Raw genomic sequence first — 11,965 nt, 5'->3', positions numbered from 1 at the left:
TGGGGGCTACCAAGCCAGGGAGGAAATCCACTATTAGTAGTATTAATTCAAAGCTAAACTCACCCGTTTACAACTCTTCACTTAATCCCTACCCAATGCAATTTCAATCTTACACTAAGATCAGAGTTCCTACTCACTCCCCCTCAATCACCTCAGTGATTACTACCTTTAATCAATATTAAAGACAATTTTGAAGTCACACTTCAAACAATTCTTGATTGTGCTTAACAGCTTTAATCAAGATACACAGCACTCACGCTTAAAAGCTTAGAGTGGCACAACACTTACAACTCAATGAACACCCTATACCAAAGCAATCATCTACGTGATAATAGTTTGGTTTACAAGATATGTCTAATACAAGACTCACAAAAATACAGCAGTGAAGTATGATGGACACACTAAATCTTCACGCCTTAAAATCCCCAGTTCTGAATGAAGGAACGACTTCCTTTTATATTGCAGTACTTGGGCCTTTGCACTTGTATTCTCCTGAATTTCGGGTCACACGAGTTTCCCTAAATTCCATATCTAGGTTACTAACAAATAGGCTATTTGTTAGGTTCATTAAATGTAGCTTGGTTGTTGATTTCCTGGATTTTCTCTCAGCTGTTGAATCCCTGAAGAATAGCGTGAGAAAAAGCGAAACAGAAAAACTAAACAACCTACAATCTAGCATATGCTGTCAGGAATGAATGTCACAACATTCAGCTTGACATCAAGGACCATATGCTAAGTCTGTTTTTCCTGAAAACAGACTGTACAAGTTTGTTGAACTGTACAGGACCAAACTGTCCATTCTACAGTAGCAGCTTACATTAATACATGTCAAAGTATCCAATTTGACATTTACACATTTAGCCTTAAATCAGTTCTGTTATCCTTTTGAAGAACAGATTGAGAAACATACTGAAGTGTAGCAGAACACCACTCTGTCTATTGTTCAGTATATGCTGTCCATGATGAATGTCATAACATCCAGTTTGACATTCAGATAGTAGGCCTTATGCCAGGTCTGGTATTTCCTTGATAACCAGACTGGAAAAGAATACTGAGCTCTAACAGAACACCAACTGTTCTATTCCTCAGTATTTGCTGACAGGGATGAATGTCACCACATCCAATTTGACATTCAATAAATCCTGTATTAGCTAATCCTGCAGTAAACTACTCAAGTGTGTCATGACATCAGTCAAGACATCAGAGTACAGTTAGATATTCTAACCTACAACGCAGTCACACAAACACCTTCACAACATGTCATGACATCAGTCAAGACATTAGAATCCAGCTAGTGTTTTACCATACAATGCAGCCAATTAAACACCTACATAAACTTTCATCTATTTATTTGCATAAGCTCTTAAGATTTCTTATCTTTGTATATCTTAGAAAACTTAAGTGTTAAGAAACATTGTAGTTGTTGCAATTCTTCTATTCTTCTGATTGTGTATCTAAGTATAGTTGTAATTATTTTTACTAAACTGTTTGTTTAAAGTAGATGAAGTATCTTGCAAGGTTGCTTGAGCAGTGAAGTCTCTTGCCTTTGTGCTTGAGTAGTGAAGTCTCTTTCAGGTGTGATTGAGTATAAATCTCTTACAAGATTTCTTGAGCATAAGTCTTTTTATGGATTGATTGAACAGTGGAGTCTCTTTCTGGTTTGATTGCGCAAAGTTGTAATCATGATTGATTATAGTGAAAAATATCTTGTTGGACGAGGGGACTAGACTACTCTCAATTTAAGAGAGGAATCAGGATAAACTATGTGTTGATTTATTTCTTACTTCTGATTGTTTATCATTCCATTAGAAACTAACTCTGTGTTCAGACTCTGAACTTGTTTTTCAGTAGTAGAAAAAGAATTAACATACACAATTCACCCCCTCCTTCTTGTGTATTTTTCTCACCTTCACCATCACTGTCGACTCTTGACTATCACTTGTTACACTTAGTATTTTACCAAATGTAGCTTTAACTTGATTTTCGTACTAGACAGAAAATCTCAGGTCAACAGATGCCCCCTCCAAAAATTCCACTTTCCATCATGATCGAATGGAAGAATAGGGGCGTTTTTGAACTCTTCGACATTGTTCACCCTATACACATCACATCAATGAAACTTTGAAACTTTGAAACTATTATCCCACGTTCTCTAACTGCTTAGAGGTTAGTAACTGCTTGCTCGTTGAAGAAAGTCATTGAGCGTATAAAATCCTTCATCTTTGGTTTCCTTAATCTTCTACGTATTCAGAGCCTGTCGGAGAGTCATCCCTCGACATGGTGTTTAGTAATCACTTAAGTCTACTCCTGAGACTCCTTCAACTAATTTCTCAAGATATCTCCTTGAGATTTTCTGAAACTAACATCTTAAGATGTCAGTTGAGAACATCTAATCGACGTGTCATCCCTGTCGACTCTTGTCTATCATTTGTTACACAATATTTTACTAAATGTAGCTCTAACTTGACTTTCCTACTTAACAAAAAATCACAGGTCAACAATATGGTGTTATATTTGACGACTTACTCAATAAATAGGGAACCAAATAATCATAAGTTTTCTCCTGAAATGTTCGTTGAAAAAAAGATCGTCGTAATAATAATATAAAAAAATCCATTAAGGGAATCTAGGATTCATAGACGCCTTCAGGTGGAGAATAACTCGTTACAGTCGGAGTTTTAAGGTGGTGAATTACTAGTACCATTATGATGGCACACATGTCTACTAAGAAATCTAATTTGCATTGAATATGGAGACATTCCCATCTTAGTTTGACTATTTTCACCACGGTTCCTGTAATTATGGCGAGATCGGAGTGACAACGAGTGACACTTATGACCTAGGATGGTTGCGCCAACAATGAACATATCTCATTCTTAAACAAGATGCTCTTTTGTGATGTTCTAAAGCTATATATGAGTTGCAAGGATTGTCAAAATATGATTTTGCTTTCCTTCTTCTCTAGCAATACAATAATCCTTCTCATAAAGGATAAACTGTTGTTGAACCAAACCGAAGAGATCCTCAAACTATTTGAGGTTGTCCTTAATGCAAACACACCAAAGGAAATGCGACTATTTTCTACTTGCATCAATGAGAAATGAAAAAGAAATTAAAAACTAAACATACATTTTTTCAATAATCATAAACAAGAACTAAAGTATCAATAATCGTGGTAACCAAATTATACATTATGATCATTTAGTTCTTAAACATCACTTGTATGGTCCATCTTAAATCACACGAAACCACATTCCTCGTTTCAAACATACAAAACACATCACATGACAGTCACAACTCATTTTCTTTCATCTTGAGGAACTAACAAGGCAATATCATTTGCTACATTTTGAGCATCAAGGTTAGCTCCATAAAACCCCCTCCTTGACAATCCAACGCAGTACAAACCATTCTTACCCTTCCAATTGTATGGTAAACCAGGCTTTGGAAAACCATCCTCATTCAAAAGATCATCACTTCCCTATTCAAATTAAATAAACCATTACATTAGTTTAGATTGCACTTGACATTGTATTCAATAAAAGATTATTAGAATAGAAGAACTTGAGTCTCGTCAACTCAGCTCTGCTAGTAGTTGTGTATTGGTAACCGTGCAAAGACATCTGTTTGTAAGGACAATGATTCGAATACACGACATCCTTCTTATTTATCTTTTAGGGTGAAATTCCGATCATTTCACTACTTAACAAAAAAAAAAGAAAAAGATACAATACCTTAAGCCATTTTTGAGTTGATCTGCTGAAGCCTGTACAGAATATAATGGAGTCAAATGGGTAGGACTTTCCATCACGGAACAACACTTGGTTACCTCTTATACTCTCTATTTCAGCTCCCAACACCTACAACAATATTATGTCACTCATCACTCTGTCTCTATAAAAGATTAAATGAACTATACATCTACACCTTTCTTTTTATATCTCTGCGACCACATTCGTCTCAAGTTTATGGAGGCTATGTGCAGCCAAGCTGTCTCAAGTTTTTGAAGGCCATGTATAGATTTGCAGCAATTTAATTCAATTCACATGAGCAAAAAATACACATATACCTGTATCTCTCCAGATTTGATTTTCTTAACTGTTCCCAAATCAATTATAGGAAATTTTCCATACTTATTCTTCATAGTAAAAGGACCCTCACTAGGAAAAGGTATGCCATATTTACTCAGATCTCCATACACAATTCTGCTAACTATCACCACTAGTTTCTCCACTGTGCTTAGTGATAGATAACTCATCAAAACACCAGCATAATACATCATATCCCTTGAAAGAAAATGAACCTACAGATATATAATAATTAAACCATTAAGATATCATAATTTTTTCCGTACGAATCAAAGCGATAAGAGCTGAATGTTTTAAATTATTAGAAAGATTTTTACCGGACTTCTAACAATGATAGAAGGTTTGGCACCAAAATTGGCCAAATCTAAAGAAATCTCCATACCAGAATTCCCAGAACCAACAACAAGAACATGTTCATCTTTAAACTCTCTCCCATTTTTATACCCAGTGGAATGCATCACTTTCCCATTAAAACTTTCCAACCCTAAAACTTCCGGTACACGAGGCTCAGCCGTTTCGCCACTAGCCACCACCAAGAACCTTCCAGAATATTCTTCAACTTCACCGGAACTTCTATTCTCAGCCTCAACCCTCCATTTCTCATCATCCTCAAAATACTCCGCTAACACAACCTTTCTGTTGTATAAAGGATTGATGTTGAAGTTTTTGACATAGCTGTCTAGATACTGTATGAACTGCTTTTTTGGTACGTAGTTAGGATAAGAAGATGGAAATGGAAAATATGGTAACTCGCAAATTTGCTTTCTTAGATGAAGATGAAGACGATCATAGGTGTAGTTTTGCCATAGAGAAGCAAAACAGTTTTCTCTTTCGAGAATGATGAATGGTATGGATTGTTTTGTTAAAGAAGCTGCCGTGGCTATGCCGGAAGTTCCGGCTCCGATTATTATCACCGGTGCTACCTGCATTATGCTGTTTCTGAGTTTTGGTTTGATCAATTTGGTTGACAAATGTTAAAGAGTGTCTTAAAGTATAACACATGGAGTTTTAAAACTGTACGCAACAGATTCCTAAAAGAAATGGCATCCTTTTTTAACCACAGAAAAGAACACAAATATTTGTCCACCGGAAATTAAGCCAAAATTCTAATCTTTAATATAAGTTTTAGTCCCATAATTTAATTTTATATTACATTTTAATTTCTTAACTAAAATAATCTTATAAATTAATCTTTTAATTTCAATGTTATTTTATTTGGACTCATACATCGTCACCAATCTAATATAACAGCAAAATAATTAATATAAATCTGAATCGATATATTGTTTAAATTCTAAAAATAAAACTCATGCTGTTTAAGTCGTGTATTATTTTTTTATACATGTGATTATTCAAATTTATATTAATAAGATTGTTGTCATGCTATGCTATGACAACAGAGTTTAATGTTTTTTTATTAAAAATTAATTGAAGAGATCAAATAAAAAATATATTTTTTAGTTAAAAGTTTATAATAAAATATTAAATTAAATTTAAAAGTTTAGTGAATAATTCTATCAATCGTGTTCTAAGACATTGGTCAAGTAAATAACTAAAATAAAAACTTATATTAAAATTTTTGAAGTTCAAAAAAGTCTATTAGCATACTTATTGGTTCAAATATTTTTGTATTAACTAATGTCTTAAAACATTTTTAATGAAGAGTAATTTTAATGATTGCTTTATTTACTTTTATGAATTTCAATTTTTTTAATATTTAAGTAATTTTTAGGTAACCAAACTAAAGTTTAGTTTGGTGATTAAAATAAACAATACATGTTTGATATTACAAATTTTTTTACTTAAAATTATGTTTTGAAAAGTTATTTTTTTAAGATTAATAACTCCATATTAGATCATTCAAGTAATAAAGGATAGTAGTGCTTTGACAAACACAAATTTTATACAGAACATCCTAAAATACACAAGAGAATGTTCTTGACACTATTTTAAATGTTCAACCGTATATGTATACGGTAAATAATGTATTTTTTCTATATTATTGAAATATGGTTTCTGTTTTATTTTTTTAAGCTTCAATAGGTATAAAGCCTAAAACAACTAGCTAACCAGACTACTCATATTCCAATGCCTCTAATATTATCTAGCATCAAACAATACAAGAAATTAGGACCCTCTCGACAAAAGATAAACTTTCATAATTTCATAATAGAGATTTAAACTGAGCTTTGTCAAAGTGTCTCCACAGTTGTTGGTTTCACGATTAATCTTCATTACTTTTATCTTTGATATTTCTGCCATAATATTTTTGATTTTACGAATTATGTTCAAGCCCTTTAATTGATTGCTATTCTTTATTGTATTTACAACTTCTGGATTGTTGTTTATCTGTGAATTTGGCAAATAACCGTTAATCCTCCCAAACAATGTCATTTACGGGATCAATTAGATTGATCCTAGAATATACATGCAAAAGTTGAGATTTTCGTGTGTGGTGTATGCATAAACACTAAATGGTTTTGTTTTGAAAATAACTCTTAGAACAAATGAAGAACAAAACGTAGACCGTTTGTTATGTTTCGACTAAGCATTGAAAAAAACAAGTAAAAACATATATAAGTAAAAGACTTTGATAATTAAAATGATGTATGAACGTAATTTGCATTCAAATTCACTATTTTCTCTCTTTGACACGGATACTTTGAGTAAGCGAGTTCTGCAGCAGTTTCAACACACATATTCTCCTAAGTTACAATCATTATTTATAGTAAAACTAAATAATTGCTTCTTAACAGGTCTCTCTTCCCCACTCGCCACGTTCTTCCTGTATGCAAAATTGTTTCCTGATGTGCTTCCACGTGTCTCTTGTCTTAGATAATGCTGAAAGACGGTTATTTAGCCTCATTTTATTCCTCAACTGCCTTTAGTCGAGCGAAATGGATTTTCATCTTGCATGAGTTCTCACTAAGTCCCTAGATCACACAACGTATACAGGGGTTTCAAATAGCCCCTTAAAGCTAATCTTGGGTGTCGACAGGATCTTGGGGACAAACTTTGTCGAAACAACCTCATCTGTCGAAGCCCTTCTCTATTCCCACAAAAAAAAATCTTCCTTTTTCACTCTTGCTTCTTTTCTTCTTTCGAAGTGCCTCTTTTGCAGCAACCAACTCGTCTTCGATTCATTGACTCCTCATCCACGTCATCACGTCGAAACCCCGTCTAACCAATGCTCTCCTGAAAACATTGTCTTTTGATTTAGACAAAGGCACGTTTTTGTTTGACTCATTTCGACGTGTAGGGTGTAGGATTGTCATTGTACTGACATCACTATCATTTCCCTTTATCAAACCGTCACATTGAGACGTGTGATACTGACATGTGATCATAGCTCCGCTTCTCTAGGAAATCATGGGGATTTGAAGAGAGAAAACTCTTCCTTACCCTGTAAATGGGTTTCATGTGTCCCACGTTGATGGACAATTGTTGCTCTTAGAAATTGAAGAGTTTCTTCTTCCACTATAAATCTTCTTCCTTTCTCTCATTTCTCCTTTTCACTCCTCAGAACTTCTTCATCTCCTCCATTTTTTATGCAAATTTCTTTTCAGACAACTTTCTTAAATCATTTCAAATCTTTCAACTTTTCTCAGATTTCCAGCTTCTTTGATCATGTCAACATCCAAGAAGAACACCAAAGATCATTCAAGCTCCAAGCTTACACTACCCCTATGTCACATAATTCTATAACCCAATGTTTCAGGGAATCAGGAATATGTTCATGAACCTCCTCTTGAAGAAGAGAAGCGACACATCTTCCAATCTCAGGTACTCATTCCTATTAGTATTTCTGGTAAAACCTGCGTGTTCATGGGTCCACTCCCTGACTTGAATCAAAACTCTGAAAAAGTTTAGGACTTCTTCCTTGCTTACTATCGTACACAACCTTTAATTAGTGGTAAAAAACGTCTGGCCAAATTAGCTAGTAAGGCCAAAGCCGACGTTTCGACTAAAGTCGCTTCTGCAATCGAAATGCATACCCCTTCTACTAACAAGATGGTGACTGTCACTATCGAAGCTGACAAGCCATTAACCTTATCTATATGAGAAACTCCCTCAGGGTGTTTCACTTTTGTCCCCTCTTCAAGCACCCCGAACCTTATATTTGATGGTTGGAGAAAGTTGAACTGAAGAAGTCTCAACTCTTGGAAAAGATTAGCATCTATGATCTGACCCAACTGTGGAAGGTAGGGTCTTCGTATTGCCTAAATATGTTGGTCGCATCCCTCTACTTCTGGGAGAGTACTACCAATACCTTTCATCTACCTTACGGGATGGTTACTCCTACTCTATTCGACTTAGCCGTCATTGCAGGCTTATGACCAATTGGTGAGGCTTTCTACCCTCAAGTTAGTAATGAAGATACCATTAACTTCGACCACAATCGGGCAAGCTTTGGTCATTACATCGAGGATTATCATGACAAGGTTGGCGAAGAAGTGTCTGATGCTGAACACATTGCTTTCTTGGCCTTGTGGTTGTCGTGTTATGTGTTATACTCTAGATCTCTGAAGGTGGCAAAGAAATTCATAACCATTGCTAATCAACTGCATAAGTGTCGAAAACTTTGTCTGAGCCAGATGGTCCTAGGCTCTTTGTACGAAAATCTAGGGATGGTCGTGGCTATCCTCAAGAACATTACTCCTGAAACTAACTTCTTACTGGAGGGACCTTTCTAGTTACTTCAATTGTGGCTAAATGCCACTTTTGAGTCTTCACTTGACGGACCTAAACCCAATGAGGATGATGAGATAAATAAGAATCGAAAGGTTGGAGAGACACTACTAGATTTGATGACTTCGATTGATATTGGGCGCTCCTTGCAAGAAAGCTTTACCAAGTACGTCCTGATGTTTTCCAATCGCTACAAGTTCTACTCTTCTATGGCTCCTTTTTCCAATCGAAAAGATGGTCCCTCTTAGTTTACTAAGGATTTCCCTATTTCTAACACTAATCAAGACACTGAATTTTTAGCCACCTGGGGAACATTTCTTACTCCCCGACTACTAGTGGATCATTTAGATGATCCTAAGGCGCGCATCAAGATTCTTGGGTATCAACCAAACTTAGTAGCCTGACAGTTTAGACTGAGGTGTTAAAAAATGAAAGCTTAAAACACGCTCAAGGGTGGTTTCGTCGAAGCATAACCTACACAGTTTCCAAGGCCACCTTTATGTCGACATAGAGCATGTCAAAGTTCTTACCCCAATACATGAAGGTGAGGGAAACCCGAGGACTCTTAGATCAACTTGTCCCTTTTTAATTTGCATTGAATCATGAATCATACTATCTGTCTCATTTTTTACAGTTGTCAAGCATATGAAATAGGCCAAAGTCGAGGCTGCTCGACAACAAGCCGAGAAGGAGGCGGCTTGCCACCAGGGAAAACCCTCACCATTAAAAAAGAAGAAAACAAAGTTTTCACGTCTCAACATATTTTTCTTTCTTTATATTCATAATTGTCTTCTTATAGTAACATTTTGTTTCAGGTCGACAATAAAACTTTCATTGCCCCCCAAAAACGGAAGAAGAGTGACGCTCCTAAAAAACCTGTCAAGAAGAGCATTATTGAGGACCCTTTACCTGAAACTCCCAAGTCGAAGAAAGCTAAGAAAGTGAAGTCTCTTGGCGCTACTTCTCAACAATTTTTAATCAAGACACCAAAACTGAAGGCTCCTCAGCTTGTTGAAAAAGAACCAGACATATCAAAACCAATCAATTTTGGTGACCCTGAAAGTTCCAATTCTAGTCCCGATGTAATCATAGAGAAGGTATTTTTACTTCATCAAGTAAATTCTTTACGTATTCGACATTTTGTTCTTAACTTGAGTCCTTATTTCAGGATAATCCTTCCAACACTCCCCTATCTACTATCAAGTATCCTGACCCTAATACTGGCACAAGTTCTCTGCGTACTGAGCCCAAGTATTTCAAAGACTCAATTGGGGAAGTGAAACAACCATTCATGCCATCTGTCAAACTTCCTAGTCCATGTGTCCGTGTTCAACCTTCTCAACAGTCTCGTTCTTCTAGCGAGAATGAAAGCTCGGGACCTGAAGAAGGGGATGTTGTCGAAGAAGGGGATGTTGTCGAAGAAGGGGTGCAAGTTCAGGAAGAGGAGGATCAGGAAGAAAATGACCAAGCAGGGAGTGACCAAGAAGGGAATGATCAAGAGTAAAATGATTCAGGAAATGACACCCAATGGGAAGATGCCCAGAAAGAACCTTAAGATATTTCTTCTTGATTGCTCTGACCATGACGAGGGGGTTCACATGGATGAGGATGAACCTAAGACCTTTGAGAAGGTAGCAAACGAAGATAGCCTAAGGTTAACGAAGCTAAACCCATTGTTGCGACCAAATCTGGTGAGAAGTCCGAGGGAAGCTTCAACACAATTACAAACTATAAACTCCCAACAATATTTATGGAAACTTCTCTATCACCAAAACACCTCGAGAAGCTCAAGAAAAGCAAACCATATGAGTATTTGAAAATGATGATAAGTTCTCTGGGAAGTTCTGGCGATAAGTTTTCTAGTGCTTCAACGATATCCGGTGGAGTATTTACTATATCAAGTGTTGAAGCAACTCTGTGTGCCATAAAAACTCAAGTATTTGGAACAGACTTGTTCAAGACTGTGGCACAACATACCTTTTCCACTTTTAACTTTAGAGACCTTATCAAGAAAGTTGACATCCTTAAGGCCTCTCCTTCTGTAGCCAGCTTTGTCATCGAGATTGGACTTCTTGTCGACCAAATCACTGATGACCTTATCCCTAAACAAGAGACCACCAATAAACTAGAAGCCAAAAAGGTCAGTTGATCATCAGAATTGGATTTGACTCTTGCATCTACTTCCAAATTCGAAGAACTGGAAAAAGCTGCTTTGGAGGAGAACAAAGAGTTTGATGCTTGTGCTACCAACGTTATTAAGTGAGAGCAACGTATCGAAGAGCTTCAACTTAATATACAAGAGGCTAAGGTTATACAAGATGAGATTCACAACAACACCCAGAAATCTTGTGATGAAGAGGTCAAAGTTGGGGTTCGACACATTGAAAATATGAAGAATTTGGATGACGAAATTCTAACTTTGACCTTTAACATCTCCTTGACGGATCATCGTCTCGACATAGCCAGAGAAAATTATGATAGGCTTAAAGTGTCCCTGCCTTTTTAATCTCTTTGTAACTTCATAACTTTATTTGTACTTTATTAAGCATGCCCCCAGGACATTGCCTTTGACATTATCTTTTTGGGTTGTAAGCATATTTAGCAATTTTGGAACTTTGATTACCATTTTGGCACTTTTGTTTTTATGTATGTTATTTTGTTACAATTTTTATCTCCTGCAGTGTGGGCCTATATCTATTTAAATATTTGTCGTTTACTCGCAGGATTCTAAGACCATAAGTCAATTATTTAATCTCATATGTGTTGTTCGAAAACACTTGAACAATTCGAAATGGACCATCCCAATTTGGAGACCACTTACCCATAATTCTATTCTTTTGATCCATGGATAGGATAATCTTCCATACCATGTGTTCAACTGAGAATGGTTTAGCTTTAACTTTATTGTGGTAAGCTTTAGCAACTCTTTTATTTTTTTGGAACAATGTATTTAATGCCTTCAATATTTCTTCGTCCAAATCCACTAACTCGTCTAACATCAAACTCCAATAATCTTCACATGGAATTTCATGTTTCCTTTAAATCCTTGTAGATTATAAATATATCTCGACGGGGAGGACTGCATCGTCTCCATAGTTAGACGAAAAGGAGTAGTATTTATCACCTCTTTAGGAGAGGTTCAACAAGCCCATAAAACTTGGTCCAACGTCTTGTGCCAATTTTTCGGC

The 11,965-nt window shown here is 36.0% G+C and overlaps 1 protein-coding gene across 1 annotated transcript; it reads right to left on the bottom strand.

The window, feature by feature from the left end:
* Nucleotides 1–3,112: 3,112 nt before the first annotated feature.
* LOC127125453 (probable indole-3-pyruvate monooxygenase YUCCA10) lies at nucleotides 3,113–5,125 on the bottom strand. Its single transcript, XM_051054223.1, has 4 exons — nucleotides 4,406–5,125; nucleotides 4,070–4,303; nucleotides 3,735–3,860; nucleotides 3,113–3,481 (listed from the first exon to the last, which is right to left on the bottom strand). The coding sequence occupies exons 1-4, from the start codon at nucleotides 5,015–5,017 to the stop codon at nucleotides 3,299–3,301; spliced, it is 1,155 nt and encodes a 384-aa protein (XP_050910180.1). The 5' UTR covers nucleotides 5,018–5,125; the 3' UTR covers nucleotides 3,113–3,298.
* Nucleotides 5,126–11,965: the final 6,840 nt, after the last annotated feature.

The sequence above is a fragment of the Lathyrus oleraceus genome, chromosome 3 (assembly GCF_024323335.1).
Source record: "Lathyrus oleraceus cultivar Zhongwan6 chromosome 3, CAAS_Psat_ZW6_1.0, whole genome shotgun sequence".
NCBI lineage: Eukaryota > Viridiplantae > Streptophyta > Magnoliopsida > Fabales > Fabaceae > Lathyrus > Lathyrus oleraceus.
Note: the sequence above shows the minus strand (reverse complement) of the source record. Positions and strands in the feature narration are given on the sequence as shown.